We start from the raw sequence: 15935 nt of genomic DNA, 5'->3' as shown, positions 1-15935 counted from the left end.
GTGCTTCACACCAATGATATGAGTTAGTAGTACAGTATGAAAATAAATTCAGCAACCTAATATGCAGTCAGTTGTAAAAGATTTACCACTTTTCCAGCCAAAAATGACTATACAAAATGTGTATAAGTGGTAGAAAAAGAAACCAAAAAAAGCCTTCAAATGGACCTTGACCAATGGCAGAATAAATACAGCTCTGAAACCAAGACTCCATCTGGTATCACACTAGGTCAAGAGCTATGGCGCTTGCCAACTGTAGTTTCAATAAAGGATAAACTGAGGTGTAATTCCTGAAATGATCCTACCGGCACTGGTTCAACTTTACACCTCTAGAAACATTAGCATCTACTCAAATCCTATTTTAAGTCCTGATTTTTAAAAAATCTAAGCATACTGCAGTACTATTAATGAGTTAAATATATTATGAAAATGATAATCTATGAAAAGTTAAAAGGACAGCGTAAAAGACTTAAGAACTCTTTAGATGGCTCTCAAAATAGACACCCAATTCCCATTTCCTCATTTGCCAAACAGAAATAGTTACTTGCATACATCAGTCCTAATCAATCAGCAACTGCTAAGTGCCTTCATGCATACATGGGCCAATCTTTCTGTAATGTACTTCTGAATACTCTAGATTATTTAGGCTTACATATCATTATTTGTCTTGTATTTCTAATGGTAATCAGAGCTTGATACACTACTTCCCTATTCAAAATAAAGCCAAATACTAACCTTAGTAGCTTCTAGTGGTAAAAACACAACATTGGGTTTCATTATCTTCCAAGTCAGCATTTGTTTACAAACCTGTAAAAGCTGCATAGCAACTTCATAAATACTTCTAGAAGAATCAGCTGCCTTAAACAGAATCAGATTTAGGAGCATCACGGTGTCACACTGATAATCCCTGGGGACAAATTGCACATGTTAGGTAAAGACTAGCATTTGGAAGCATTCACACCTGCAGACACAGAACTTCTAAGCCAGGGGTGACATCTTTTATTAAGGTAACTTAGCTATTGGAATCACTGCAGTTTATTGGCTAAATTACACTAGAATTCTAGGAATGACAACTCAGGTTGTCTGAGTATTCCTGAGTTCAAAGGAAACCTTTTCATGGGGGGGGGGGAATGAATCGGATTCAACTCTGGGCGCCTAGCATGCGTACCTGTTCTGGAACACGTTGGCAATGGCTTTGAAGCAGCCGGCAGCGACCCTTCGGGAGCCCGTGTAGCACCGGTCCACGGCCCAGTACATCAGGTTGCTCTGATCCGGGTTCAGCTCCAGCAACAATGTGACTGCTTCGCAGCCCAACTGGTGAACCTAGGCAGGGCCACACATGCCAGGGAAAGGAAAATGAGATCACTTTAATTACCAAGGTCATGTATGGCCTACATTTACTGACTGCATTTCATCACAAAATTTAGCCTGATTTTCCCCCCTGCCCCTCCCCCCAAAATCATGGACAAATGGCATGTGGTCTACTTTTCCACAAGACATTTTTTTTTCTTGTGGTGACTGTTCTTGTTTTTATTTTATTTTATGTTTTATTTTTGGAGGTGGGGGTCTCACTTTAGCCTAGGCTGACCTGGAATTTACTCTGTAGTCTCAGGCTGGCTTTGAACTCAGTGGTCTTTCTACTTCTGCCTCCCTAGTTCTGGGATTAAAGGCATCTACCACCACATTTGGCCCACAAATCTTTTTTTAAAAAACATATTTATTTATTTGACGGTGGGGGGGGGGCGCGGATATAAGCATACCAAAGCTTCCTGCCACCACAAATCAACTTTGGATGCATGTGCCACTTTTGTACCTTGCTTTATGTGGGTACTGGGAAATCAAACCCAGGTTGTCAGGCTTTGCAAGCAAGTGCCTTAACTGCTGAGACACCTCCCTAGCTCCACACAAGACTCATTATATGAGTCTATCTGTCAATAGAACCCCAAAGACAGCTATTGAACTGGAGCAGGATTAAGTGCTTTTGGAAAAATGAGCTACTGAACTTTCCAATTATACTTACAAAGCGTTAATATTTGTGATAACAGAAAAGAAAAAAATTTCTACAAGGGAAATAATAAAAGCTGAATTTTAAATTGGGAAGCTGATGTCTGTATGTTGTATGTGAGCATGGAGGGGGGGAGGGGCAAGAATATGCAGGCAAGAAAAACAATTAATTAGGCTGGAGAGATGGCTTAGCAGTTAAGGCCTGCAGAGCCACAGGAACCAGGTTCAATTCCCTAGTACCCACATAGAGTCAGATGCACAAGGTGGCACATGTGTCTGGAGTTTGTCTGCAGTGGCTAGAGGCCCTGGTGCGTCCATTATCTTCTCTCTTTCTCTCTCTATGCCTCTTTCTCTCACAATAAATAATAAAATATGAAAAACATTATTTGCAGAGAGATCAAAACAATATTAAGGACAAAGGCACATCTATCCAAGGAGCTCAATACACTGAATATTTATTTCTATTTATATATTCAGAACCCTGTTAAAAGATGCATATATCCCAGTATATTAATCTTATAAAAGGAAACTAAAAGTATTCAAATGAGTAATAAGAATTCCAACTTTTGTAGATTATGGTAGCTATCTCATTTTATATAATATACTTTGTTATTTGGGGAGGAGAGAGAGAAAGGGGGAGAAGAGACAGACACAGAAAGAGAATGGACACACCAGGGCCTCTAGCCATGACAAATGAACTCCAGATGCATGCACCAATCTGTGCAGCTGACTCACTTGGATACTGGGGGATTGAACCTGGGTCCTTAGACTTCTTAGGCAAGCACCTTAATTGCTAAGTCATACTTCCAGCCCATAATATACTTTCTATGCTTATACTATTCTATCCTATTTCATTTCATTTTAAGAAATTTACTTTCAGGGACTGGAGAGATGGCTTAGTGGATAAGGCACTTGCCTGTAAAGCCAAAGGACCCAGGTTCAATTCCAGAGAACTCCCAGATGCACAAGGTGGCACATGTGTCTAGAGTTTGTTTGCAGTGGCTAGAGGCCCTGGTGAGCCCATTCTTTCTCTCTCTCTCTCTCTCTCTGTCCCTCTGTCTCAGATAAATAAATAAAAAGAAATTAAAAAAAGAAATTTACTTCCAGTAAGTCACCCATTAACTGCAAATAATGTAAAGGCAATTTCCTATGAAATGTCCCCACCTTTTGGGACTTTTGTTATCGGTATTTATTTTATTTAATTTACTCATTTACTGGTGATGGCTGAAGCCAGGGTCAGGAGCTTGAGGGCTCTTTCATTGAGCACAGTCCCCAACCCATTATTGTTAAATTTTAAAGGGAAATGTTAGAATTACCTTTTTGTCCAGAGAGTCCAAAATGTTATCCAGCCATTTGTACAAATAGCCATCTGATGACAGTCCCACATTATCTGCCACAGGGCCACAACACAGCACGGCGGACATCGCCTTCAAACGACAATGTGAGAATTACACTCCACACATTCCAGCGGCTAACTGCGGGCCGCTCGATGCGAAGAAGCAGGGCACTTTTGCTCATGTGTATCTAGCCTAACAGTGTATGGTGCTGGGGAACGGAACCCGGAGCCTTACACATGCTAGGCAAGGACTCTGGCCCTGAGCTTCATCTCCTACCCTAATAGTAACTTCCAAGACTGAGAAACGTATTATGAGGAAGTCTGTTATCATACCATAGAGTTTAAAAACATTAGAGGGAAGATTAAAAGACCAAGAAAAAGGCACTTAAATAAAAACAGCACGTATGCCTCAAGATGAAATCTCATTCTTTAAGAAAATGCTGATTAAACAGTATGGACTGTGGAATTCTCTAAATAAAGTCATGGTATGTTTCAATACGGTAGGCAAGGATACATTCTGATACTTTTGGGCACTCTGAAGACATGCTTACCTACCTTGTTTAATGAAATCAGGCAATATTAGAGAGGCATAAACATTGAAATCTGGGCTGGAGAGACGGCTAAGCGGTTAAACGCTTGCCTGTGAAGCCTAAGGACCCCGGTTCGAGGCTCGATTCCCCAGGACCCACGTTAGCCAGATGCACAAGGGGGCTCACGCATCTGGAGTTCATTTGCAGTGGCTGGAAGCCCTGGTGCGCCCATTCTCTCCCTCTCCCATTCTCTCTCTCTTCCTCTTTCTCTGTCTGTCGTTCTCAAATAAACAAAAATAAAAAACTTAAAAAACATATTGAAATCTGCTTTACTATAAAAGAAGTCGAGACTCTAAGTAAATACCTTTAATGCACAGTATTGATGTCTATTAATTTGCATATTCCTATCACTGTATCTGTCCAAGGGCGTAAACATGATGCTGAAAGGACCTGCCCAGTGACTGAACAGCATAAACAGGCTGTGACGAAGGCTCTGTTGAGGAAAAATACTTCTTCTCTGGTGAGCTGCAAATATAAACACAAGTGGAGAATATTCATTTCCATTTCTTTTGACTTTAATACATGTGCCAACTTATTCGTTACTGAACGAGTCAAGTTTACAAAGCAGAAAACCCAAGTTTGCATTTGTATCTTCTCGAAACGTACACAGTGATGGGTGTCACTGACATCCACAGCAGTCAGAAATAGCATTCCGGCGGGCAGAATGGCACGGGGAGGCTGGCAGGGAACTGCAAGCCAGGACCAGCTCCTCCCTGGCTGTATGGTAGTCTGCCAAGACACAATCATGAACGGCTGGGGATCCTGGTTCGCTGCTAAATGAGGTCTTTGAACTAGGGCAGAGCTCTTTTAAACTTTGCGTTTTAATAGCAAGAAAGGCCTTTATGAAAGAATCACACCAGGTCTTGACGTCCAAAGTGGCTGAGAGGGGAGCAGCGCTATGTGAAGTCAGCTGTGAGGAGCAGCATTCCAGTCCATCCTGCCGCTGGCTCCAGAGCCACAGGACACTGAGGACCAGCGTGACTTGAAACCTACTAGCTTGACAACCTTGGCACTGTTGAGTCTTACCCTGTATGTTACTGGCAACACTACTGGTTCAGCAATTCAACATCGGGCTGGAGAGATGGCTTAGCACTTAAGGTGCTTGCCTGGGAAGCCTAAGGGCCCAGGCTCAACCCTCCACGTCCCACGTAAGCCAGATGCACAAGGTGATAAAAGCAAAGGTCGCACATGGGCACAAGGTGGCACAGGCCTCCGGAGCTCGAGCGCAATGGCTAGAGGCCCTAGATGCCAGTTTGTTCCCTCTCTCTCAACCCCATAAAAAGACAAAAACAGAAATTCAACATGAAAAGCCAAGATGGGGATGTGGGGTAAAGTACATGAGGAACATCTTTATATTAGTGATTTTCAAAGCAGAAAATGTAGAGAAAAGAAATTCTTTTCCTTTAAGTAACATTATTTTATTTTCAAAGATCAAAACAGGGTTTTGCACTTCCATGTGCCCTTGCTGTATTTATGTCTATGGTTTCTATTGTTCCTCTGTTATTCCACAGCATTTTGTTAATTTTATTTGCAAGAATCATTCAAACAGAACACTTAAAAAAAATTACACTTGTGGCTCAATGTGCCTAGAACAATCTTATTCAAAGAGCTCATTCTAAGTCAGGTCTTCTGGTTTTTGGTTAGTGTAGTGAGAATCCATACTTGGTTCCTCAATTTCTTATCACTGACAAGAAATTCAAGGCAAAGTAATCCTGGTCGTCATATTCTGCCGATAGTCTTTCCCCAGGATGAACCCAAGATACTTTCTTATATGGCAAAGCCTCATGGAAAGGAAAAACAGGATGATGCTCTAAGAAATGGAAAATGGTACCTGGAACATTTTGAATGATATTCGCCACTAAGGCACTAAAATGGCATCGGATATCCTTCAGCGTGTCAGAGTCTTTTTCATTTTCTGCTTCCAGAAGCTGTCTAGTTAAATCTACATACTCCAACAAAGTGTTGTTGAGGAAATGTGTTTCATTATCAAGGCCACCACTTGCACTGAAAAGAATGAAGAATAAATGAGACAGAGAAGATGTGACTTTCAATTACGACTTGTAGCAAAACAAATCCCTAGCAATCAAAGTCAGAGTACGGGAAGCCTGGTCTGGTCACGGCAAAATGTTGCTTAGAATACAAAAATTAAAGGAACGTGACTTCAGCTTAACTATGAAAAAGTAGGTTGGTGCTTGTCCATCAAGAACCTGCTATTACGATTTATTTTATACAACTCCTTATCTAACTTCAGCCAACTACTAGAAGAACTAAATATTATTCCCTCTATATGGTGGTTTGAATGTAGATGTATGTCCCTTATAGCCTTATGTATTTCTTTAAATATTTATTTATTTATTTATTCACAACCAGAGAGAGCTAGAAGAGAAACAGACGGAGAGAATGGATGTGCCAGGGCCTCCAGCTGCTGCAAATGGACTCCAGATGCACATGCCACTTTGTGCATGTGGCTTTACATGGGTACTTTGGAATGAAATCCAAGTTATTAAGCTCTGCAGGCAAATGCCTTAACCACTGAACAATCTCCCCAGCCCAGCCTTATGTATTTTTTAATACTAGTCTTTTCTTTGCTTATTTTTATTTATTTACTTGAGAGCAATGGAGGTGGAGAGAGAATGGGTGCATCAGGGCCTCCAGCCATTGCAAACAAACTCCAGATGCATGCGCCCCCTTGTGCATCTGGCTAACATGGGTCCTGGGGAATTGAGCCTTGAACCAGGGTCCTCAGGCTTCACAGGCAAGTGCTTAACTGCTAAGCCATCTCTCTGGCCCAGCCTTACATATTTTTGAGTAAGCTTCTTACTTAGTCTTCAGCAGGTGGAGCCCCGCCCTACTAGGTGTGTTGGGAGCCAGGTTGACCTCCGGCTGTCTGTGCTTGCTGGTTTTGATTCTGCCTCTCGACTGTCAATGTGAACAAGTGAACCTGCTTCTTCCACCAAGAAGAAACTTCCCCTGGGATCTGTAAGCCTGAAATAAGCCCTTCCCTCCCATAAGCTGCTTCTGGTTGGATAGCTGTCCTGCAACATTAAAATACATTAAATGCATTACATTAAAATACAGCTTTGGGGCTGGAGAGATGGCTTAGCAGTTAAGGCGTTTGCCTGCAAAGCCAAAGGACCCAGGTTCGATTCCCCAGGATCCACATTAGCCAGATGCACAAGGGGGCGCACGTGTCTGGAGTTCGTTTGCAGTGGCTGGAGGCCCTGGTGCGCCCATTCTCTCTCTCTCTGCCTCTTTCTCTGTCACAGAAAATAACAATAAACAAAACTCATACAGTTTGTAATAACAAGGTTATGAGTGGAGGACTGGTGTAGAAACATGAGGAAAAGTTAGTTCCAGGCAGTCTCCTGTCTCCAGTCACATCACACCTTCAGCACAACTGCCTACCTGTTAGGTAGTTATTCTCAGCAGCCTTCTGAAATAGGTAGTATTGAGAATGCAGAAATGTAGAGGGAACTCAAGGGAAAACTAGGGTAGATGACAGGGTTTCAAACCGCCTTAGATCCATGCAGTCTTAAGACTCTTTGCCATGGGATACTCCTTCAGGCAAAGGATCTGTACTCAAAAGCCACAAATGGGTTAGGGGAAAACTGGTTAGAGTCACAAGTCTTGGATTCCTGCCTTGCTCCATCAAGCCTCAGGCAAGCATCCAGGACCAACTTCAGCGTGTTTCAATAAGAGAACGAATGAGCGATTATATATGAAACAGCAATGATATTACATGTCCATTTATTAAGACAAGCTTGGCCTTGTTATATTTGAAAAGTACTTCTACTATATATTGATTTAAAAGGAAAAAAAAACCCTTTTTGACTAGTTGCATTTTCCCACAAATATCCTGATCCCACAAAAATCAGAGTACGAAGTTGCAATGATACTAGCGTATATTAAAAACATCAGTCTACAACAATAAACACATGTCCAGTGAATTCATGACCCAAATTTTGCCTTTGTTGAAAGAATAATTTTAAACTTCTGGGTTATGAGCTGCCAGTGGGTAGGAAACCAGCTCAGTCAGTACACCATGAATTCACTTAACACTGTCCACTGAGTAGCCACTGCATGCAGAGCACCCAGGAACCACCAGGAGGACAGAGGGCTCCATCTTCTTTGTATTTAGAAAAGAATGTTTTCCTTAACCAAAGCAATTACTGAAAAATGGTGGGAAGAATGTAAGAGCCAAAGGAAGGGTAGGACTCCTTACAACGTGTTTCTCCAGATACAAAATGGCCTGGATATCCATGACCTCACAGTGCCTGACACTACCTCCACAAGACCATCATAAGAGGAGGAAAAGATTGATGACATCAAAATAAAAGAGAGCCTGATGGAAAGGTGGAGGGGATATGATGGAGAGTGGAGTGGTAAGGAGTTATCATGGTTTATTGTCTATAATTATGGAAGTTGTCAATAATAAATTTCTTTAAAAAAAAGAAATGATTGAAAAAAAATCCATGACAGTGACAGCCTTCTACTAATTTTTCTTAGAAAAAACAAAACAAAACAACCAATACAGCTCTGTTCATAAATGATTACTGCTTAATAGTGAAGGTAGCTTTTGTAGCCGTATTTCCAATACATTAACATTTTACATTTCTTCAAAGACTCAATGAGACTCATGTATGTATTTACATTTTTCTCCACGGAGCCCACAAATTTCAGTTTGACTTTTCATAATTTCTATTTTTATGACAGACGAGATGGAAAAGAGAGTGCTTGTTTTTGTTTTGCGTTCAGTACGAAGAAAAGTGATCCAATGGGTGGACAATTCTCCTGGGCTGAAGCTCTGTTTTGAGAGCTTGTCAGAAGCTTCTAGACCTGAGAGCATCGGGTTCACTGAGAAACCAGGATCAGTGTTAGTATGACAATGCTAAGCAGGCTACCATACCAGTCAGATCAGTCAGATTTTTTTTTAATTTTTGAGGTACAGTCTTACTTTAGCCCAAGCTGGACCAGGAATTCACTATGGAGTCTCAGGGTGGTCTCAAACTCATGGTGATCTTCCTACCTCTGCCTCCAGAGTGCTGGGAATAAAGGTATGCACCACTACTCCTGGCTCAGATTTTTTTCCCTTGAAAATTTCTATTCAATTATTTTCTAAAGATTAGGTCAGACCTATTACTATTTTCCCATTAACGGTCAGACAATGCCATTTTTACTTCCTAAGGAAATAGTTATTTTTCACCATACTGCTAATACTGTCATGAATCGGTTAGCAGTAGCTCTATCATTTACGATTTGTGAATGGTGGAAAACATGAGTTATGACTTATATGTGTAGATTTCATAATTTCCCCCAATCCAATCAATAATAGTTTACTGGAATAAATCTGCATACCTTATTTATTTATTTATCTATCTATCTATCTATCTATCTATCTATCTATCTATCTATCTATCTATAAGCAGAGATAGATAGAAGGGAGATACAGAGAATGGGTATACCAGGGCCTCCAGCCACTACAAACAAACTCCAGATGCATGTGCCACTTTGTGTATCTGGCTTTATGTGGGTATTGGGGAATCAAACCTGGACCGTTAGGCCTTGCAAGCAAGCTCCTTTACTGCTAGGCCGCCCCTCCACCCCTCACATTTAGTCTTTGAACATATTTCTTTTCTTTTTCTTTCTTTCTTTTTTTTTTTGTTGTTAAAGCTCAGAGGAAACATCTTTAAAAAGAGGTAAGAAATAGTAAATTTGTCAAAAAAAGTTTAGCAGTACTCCCTTTCCTAGCAAACTAGGCTCCAACATTATAACCAATTTTTTGTTTGTTTTGTTTATCCAGGTAAAGTCTCACTCTAACCCAGATCGACATGGAATTCACTATGTGGTCTCAGGGTGGCCTCGAATTCACAGAGATCTTCTTACCTCTGTCTCCCAAGTGATGGGATTAAAGGCGTGCACCACCATAGCTGGCTATTTTTTTTTCTAATTTCATTAATTTATTTGCAAGCAGAGAGACAGACAGATAGAGAAGGGATCTGCCAGGGCCTCTGGCCTGCAAATGAACTCCAGATGTATATGCCACTGTGCATGTGGCTTTGGGTGGATGCTGGGGAATTGAACTCAGGTTGCTAGACTTTGCAGGCAAGTCCCTTAGTAGCTGAGCCATCTCTCCAGCCCCTTATAGGCAATTTTCACCAAAAGCATCTAAATGGGGACCCAGTGGGAGATTCACATTCATTCATTCTCTCTCTCTCTCTCTCCTTCCTTTCTTTGGTCTCACTACTCTGTAGCTTAAGCTGGCCTAACACAGCCACCTTCTTGCCTCAGATTCTGGTGGTAGACTTTCCAGTGCAATTTGTGACCACTGGTTAGTGTACAGGATGCCTCTTTCTTTAGTAATAGCAAGGCGATGCAGGCAGGCATTTTTGTTGCTACAAGGCTTTTCTGTGTGGATATATTTCATGAGGGAAAAGAGATCATGCTCTTTAATTTAAAAATCAAACTTCAGGGCTGGAGAAATGGCTCAGAGGTTCAAAGTACTTCCAGTGCCGGCATGAGGGTCTGAGAAAGCTCAAGAGGTGACCCCAGTTTGATGCCCAGGACTCACGTAAAATGGCTGGGCACGGCCACACACTTGTAAACCCGGTTCTGCTGGGAGTGGGGACTTGAGAATCGTTGGATCTCACAACGACATGCAACCAGCTCTAGGGTCATCAGAGCAAGGGCAAGAGCCGTGAAGTGGGACACCTCACCTTCCCCTCCGGGCACCGCAGATAAGTGCATGGGGCACTGTGCAGGCACATGCGTGTTTCAGACACAGCACGCAGAGCACACTATAGACATGCCCACACGGCCACGCAGAAGCAGAGCTTGACACTGACCTGTGACTGATGACAGCCGCGTCTGCCAGCAGTTCAAATATGCGCACCAGCTGAACTCGCAAAACGTCTCGACGCCTGCGCCGCTTCATATTCTATTCCAGGACACAGAAAGACAGGAGTCAGGAATCTGCCAGGGACGGTCACGGGAAACTAGCCGGTGTGACGTGTGAGAGAGAGGGCCGGGGCTCATCACAGTAAGTTTGCTTGTGCAGTACAGACTGTGAACATTCTGCCAGTCTGACATAACAGGCCAGATGAACTCCTGTGCATGACAAACTTTTTTTTTTTTTTGCTCATAGGGCCATGACAACCACAATACGGTATCAGCTGTCGCATTTCAAATGGGTTCTGGCGGCAACAGGACGTGGAACAAAAAGCAGGGAGTATCACTTTCCTGAATTACAACAGCTCATCCTTTCATCCATGAATTTTCATAATACAGAGAAATTACAAACGTATTTCTCATTTTAATTTTTTAAAGTTTATTTGCAAGCAGGGAGAGATAGAAGAGAGACGGAGAGAATGGGAGTGCTGGGGCCACGTGCCAGGGCCTCTAGTGAACGGATTCCAGGTGCGTGGGCTGCTTCATGCATCTGGCCTGATGTGGGCACTGGGGAATCGAACTTGGGTTGTCACACTTTGCAGCCAAGTACTTTAACTGTTGAGCCATCTCTCCGGCCCAAAATATATTTCTTGGTCACTTAGTTCCTGCCTGTGATTCAGCTTCCTGCCTTCCAGAAGCAAGCCCATTTGCTCATGACCAATTAATTCATTAGGCTTACTGGTCTTTTGTTTGTAGACACTCATTTTCCAAAGCATGGTTTCATAACCGTCTTTTGAGCATTTCTGAAAGTTTATTATTATATAATTTTTTTTGAGGTAGGGTCTCACTCTAGGCCAGGATGACCTGGAACTCACTATATCATCTCTGGATGGCCTTGAACACAATCCTATGTCATCCTCCGGAGAGCTGGGATTAAAAGTGTGAGCACTACGCCAGGCTCTGGAAGGTTTTAATTGCTTCTTGCCAGTTGTTTCCATAGGGAGCCCCTGAGTCCCAGGCTCTCAATAGTTTGCATTCAAGGTATGTCATAGCATATATCTATGGACTCAGTATAATGACCTCCCCGCTCCAAAATGCAGATGTGTAAATATTCCTTCTTCACTGTTTTCCAATTTCACTTCCTTTGATTAAATTATCACACACAAAATCAAAATCTTTCTAAAATAAAAAAATCAAATGAGTGATAAATTGGGAACACTATTGCTACGCTTCGTGGTGGAATTAGATGGCAGTGAGGAGTTACTGCTGAGCTTTCAAAATTTCTTTATAGGAGACAGCTGTTGTCACCTACTCCCTTCCTGTCCAAAGTCCTCAGGGACCTGTCCCAGACATTTTCATTCAATAGGGCCAGATGTCTGTAACTTTTAGAAAGCTCCTTGGGTAATTCTCAGACACTACTGGCATCTGGGAATCACAAATCTACTGGACAGAGCTAAAACCGGAAGACTTTCATGAGAGACTTATTTTCTTTTTCCTTTTTTTTTTAAAAAAAAAATTTATTTATTTATTTGAGAAAGGGAAAGAGGCAGAGTGAGAGAGAGAAAGAATGGGCACACCAGGGCCTCCAGCCACTGCAACTGAATTCCAAACATATGGGCCACCTTGTGCAACTGGCTTACATGGGTCCTGGGGAATTGAACCTAGGTCCTTTGGCTTTGCAGGCAAATGCCTTAACCGTTCAGCCATCTCTCCAGCTGGAGATAATTATTTTCTATGCAAACTAAACATTCAAATAATTTCCCCTATAATATGATCATACAAAAATGTGCAATTTACAGATTCATTTTTTCTTCCTTTTTTTTTTTTGAGTGTGTGGTAGAGCACGTGCCATATGCATATGGAGGCTGAAGGTCAACGTCTGGTATTTCCTTCAATCCGTCTCCATTTATTTATTTATGTTTTGGTTTTTTGAGGTAGGGTCTCACTGTAACTCAGGCTCATCTGGAATTCACTAAATTCTCAGGATGGCCTCGAACTCATGGCATTTCTCCTACCTCTGCCTCCCAAGTGCTGGGATTAAAGGCTTGTTCCTCCTTTACACCCATAGTTATGTTAATGCTTTGGAACTACTGATTCCAGATTCTAGAAGCAGGTTTGCTGGATAAAAGCCCACAGCTAACTGCTAAGAAATGTAAAGTTTGACTGAACAAACAGCGACAGCCAATCCCTGACATAATGTGTGGACATGTTCATAGCACAAGGGGCGCTCGTAGCTGCAACTGACACACAGAGACTAGAGAAGGTGAGAACCCCAACAATGAGAGAAGAAAGTCTCCACGTCCAATGTCGCTCTCGTCGGAGTGTTAGCACATTTTCACCAGTTTCACATACAGGTTTCTGCATATGTTGTGGAGTCGGGAGAACATCTTTGTATGGGGAGAAACAAAACCAAAACCATTCAAAATTGCACCAGACAGCCTGGGATGGTGGCTCATGCCTGTAGATCCAGCACTTAGGAGGCTGAGGCAAGAGGCTCACTTGTGAGTTCAAGTCAGCCCGTTCTATGTAGTGAGTATTCAAGGCCCGCCATGGATATGTAGTAACACACTGTAAATGAATGAGTAAATAAATGTTATTTTTTAAAAAATATCTTAGCTGGGTGTGGTGGTGCATGCCTTTAATCCCAGCACTGAGGAGGCAGAGGTAGGAGGATCACTGTGAGTCTGAGGCTACTCTGAAAATACAGAGTGAATTCCAGGTTAGCCTGGGCTAGAGTGAGACCCTACCTCAACAAACAAACAAACAAACAAACAAACAAAAATTTATTTATTTATTTGCAAGGAGAGAGAGAATGAATATGAATAGAGTCATGTCAGGGCCTCTAGCCGTTGCAAACAAACTCCAGATACATGCATCACTTTGTGCATCTGGCTTTATGTGGGTACTAGGGAATAAAACCCTGGTCCTTATGCTTTGCAGGCAAAGGCCTTAACTGCTGAGCCATCTCTCCAGCCATAATAATTATTTTTTTATGTGTACTATACAAACTTTTATTTATTTTTCAAAAGATTTATTTTTATTTATTTATTAGAGAGAGAGACAGAATGGGTGCCCAGGGCCTCCAGCCACTGAAAACAAACTCCAGATGCATGTGCCACCTTGTGCATCTGGCTTACGTGGGTCCTGGAAAATTGAATCTGGATCCTTATGCTTTGCAGGCAATTACCTTAACCACTGAGCCATCTCTCCAGCCCTGTTTTTCAATTTTATTTTTAATTTATTAGTTTTCTTTTCAGCAAATACAGGCAGTTTGATACCATTGTTTAGGTTCATCCATGACTTGCCCCTCCTTGTTGAGGTAAATGGGTCGTGCATTGTGGAGTTAGCCCACAGTTATTGGTACGATAAATGTGTCTGCATATCATGACCCAATATGTGACTCTGACATTCTTTCTACCCCCATATAATACACAGCAGGTAATAATAATGAGGAAGAGGAGATGTGTTTAGGGCTAGGGAGATGACTCAGTGGTTAAAGGTGATTCCTCTATAATCCTGGTGAGTGGAGTTTGGATCCCCAACCCCCATGTGCAGCCAGATGTGCAGTGGCAAATGTGCTTGTAATCCCAACACACCAATGGAAGGTGAAGCCAGCCTGGCAGCAAAAAGACAACAGAGGCTGTCTCCACCAAGGGGGAAGGACAGAACCAACACGCTGAAGTCGTCCTCTGACTTCCGCGTGTGCGCGCACACAATTTAACAAGAAAAGGAAGTGTTTACCAAGAGCACAGTTAGTGACAGGAAACCATGTAGCTGCTTACCTCTGGCCTTCTTTCGAGTGCTTCTTTAATTATGGGATGTAATTCCTCTATTAACTCCCTAGGCAAAAAAGGATACACATTCTTTCTAAATAGGAACTGGGCAAGCACAAACTGATATTTGAAAATATACATTAATATGGCACAAACTGAAATGTGCTGGCCCTAATCCATTTATGGTTTTTACCATCTTGATTATAAAGTAATGCATATCTTATACAACATTTAAAACAACAAAACGGTACAGAACACTCAATTTACAGAGACAACCATCACTGCTTTAGGTCAATCATGTTGCAACCTGTATTTATGGTGTTGAAATATTATTATGAATAAAATGGTATTTCTTGCCTCTTTAATTAACACTTGCACAGCTACTTTCACATGCCATAAGTGAAATCATACCATTCCACCACAGGACGATTTTCCTAACCATTTCCATCAATTGCTGAATCACTCAATTTTATCTAATTTTCTATTGCTTTGAATACTGGTTTGGTGAACAACTTTGTACATTAATCAGTGTCTATTTCTCATTATTGCTTTAATATTAATTTTACAATAAACTAATATGTCAAAGGATATGAAATTGATGAAACTGACTTAAAAATCTCTGTATTTTCATTAAAAATGCTGACATTGAAAGTTTTTGTCTCAGAATTTATTTATAGAATTTATTTTTATTTTTAGTAAAGTGAAATAACTTTTATGGCTCTTTTTCTTCAATTAGAACAACAGAATATTTATCTGCCAAAAGATACTCAGGCCAAACTTCACTTATGATATATCTTATACCCTCTGATACAATAAAATTTTATAATCTAATCTCTTATACATGTTATGCTGTATTAAAAGGGACCCAAACATCAAGTACTGACATTTATCAACTGAAGGAATTCTTAAGAGAATACACTCAGGAGCCAAGAAGCAACAAAGCAGAACCTCAGGCAAAAAGTAATTTGCTTCATTAATATCAAAAGCAAAAATGATGCAAAACATATGTATAAGTATTTGCTTGAAAAAGTTTAATTTTCTTAGACAGGGGATAAAACTGAGTTTCAATCATTAGATCCAAAGTGCAACTTAGGGGGTAGAGAAATAGATAGCTCAGTTGTTAATACTCTTGCCTGCAAAGCCCAATGACCAGGGTTTGTCTCCCCAGTACCCATGTAAAGCCAGATGCACAAAATGGTGCATGCATCTAGAATTTGTTTGTAGTGGCTAAAGGTTCTGGCATGCCCATTCTCTCTTCTCCTCTTTTTTACTTTTGCTTTGGTTTTTCAAGGTAGGGTCTTGTTCTAGCCCAGGCTGACCTGGAATTCACTATGTAGTCTCAGGGTGGCC

At 41.4% G+C, this 15935-nt stretch overlaps 1 protein-coding gene across 9 annotated transcripts in view; it reads right to left on the bottom strand.

Moving 5' to 3' along the window:
- Fryl (FRY like transcription coactivator) overlaps positions 1 to 15935 on the bottom strand; it is a 297939-nt gene that overhangs the window by 80212 nt on the left and 201792 nt on the right. For all 9 annotated transcript variants that reach the window (XM_045130376.1, XM_045130379.1, XM_045130384.1 and 6 more), the window contains 7 exons: positions 14595 to 14652; positions 10770 to 10861; positions 5759 to 5931; positions 4232 to 4392; positions 3318 to 3428; positions 1166 to 1320; positions 805 to 904 (listed from right to left, as the gene is read on the bottom strand). In XM_045130376.1, coding sequence (XP_044986311.1) covers positions 805 to 904; positions 1166 to 1320; positions 3318 to 3428; positions 4232 to 4392; positions 5759 to 5931; positions 10770 to 10861; positions 14595 to 14652 — 850 coding nt within the window. The remainder of the gene's footprint in view (positions 1 to 804; positions 905 to 1165; positions 1321 to 3317; positions 3429 to 4231; positions 4393 to 5758; positions 5932 to 10769; positions 10862 to 14594; positions 14653 to 15935) is intronic.

This window comes from Jaculus jaculus, chromosome 11 (assembly GCF_020740685.1).
Source record: "Jaculus jaculus isolate mJacJac1 chromosome 11, mJacJac1.mat.Y.cur, whole genome shotgun sequence".
Taxonomy (NCBI): domain Eukaryota; kingdom Metazoa; phylum Chordata; class Mammalia; order Rodentia; family Dipodidae; genus Jaculus; species Jaculus jaculus.
The sequence above is the reverse complement of the archived record's forward strand: the minus strand, read 5'-3'. Positions and strand labels throughout refer to the sequence as shown.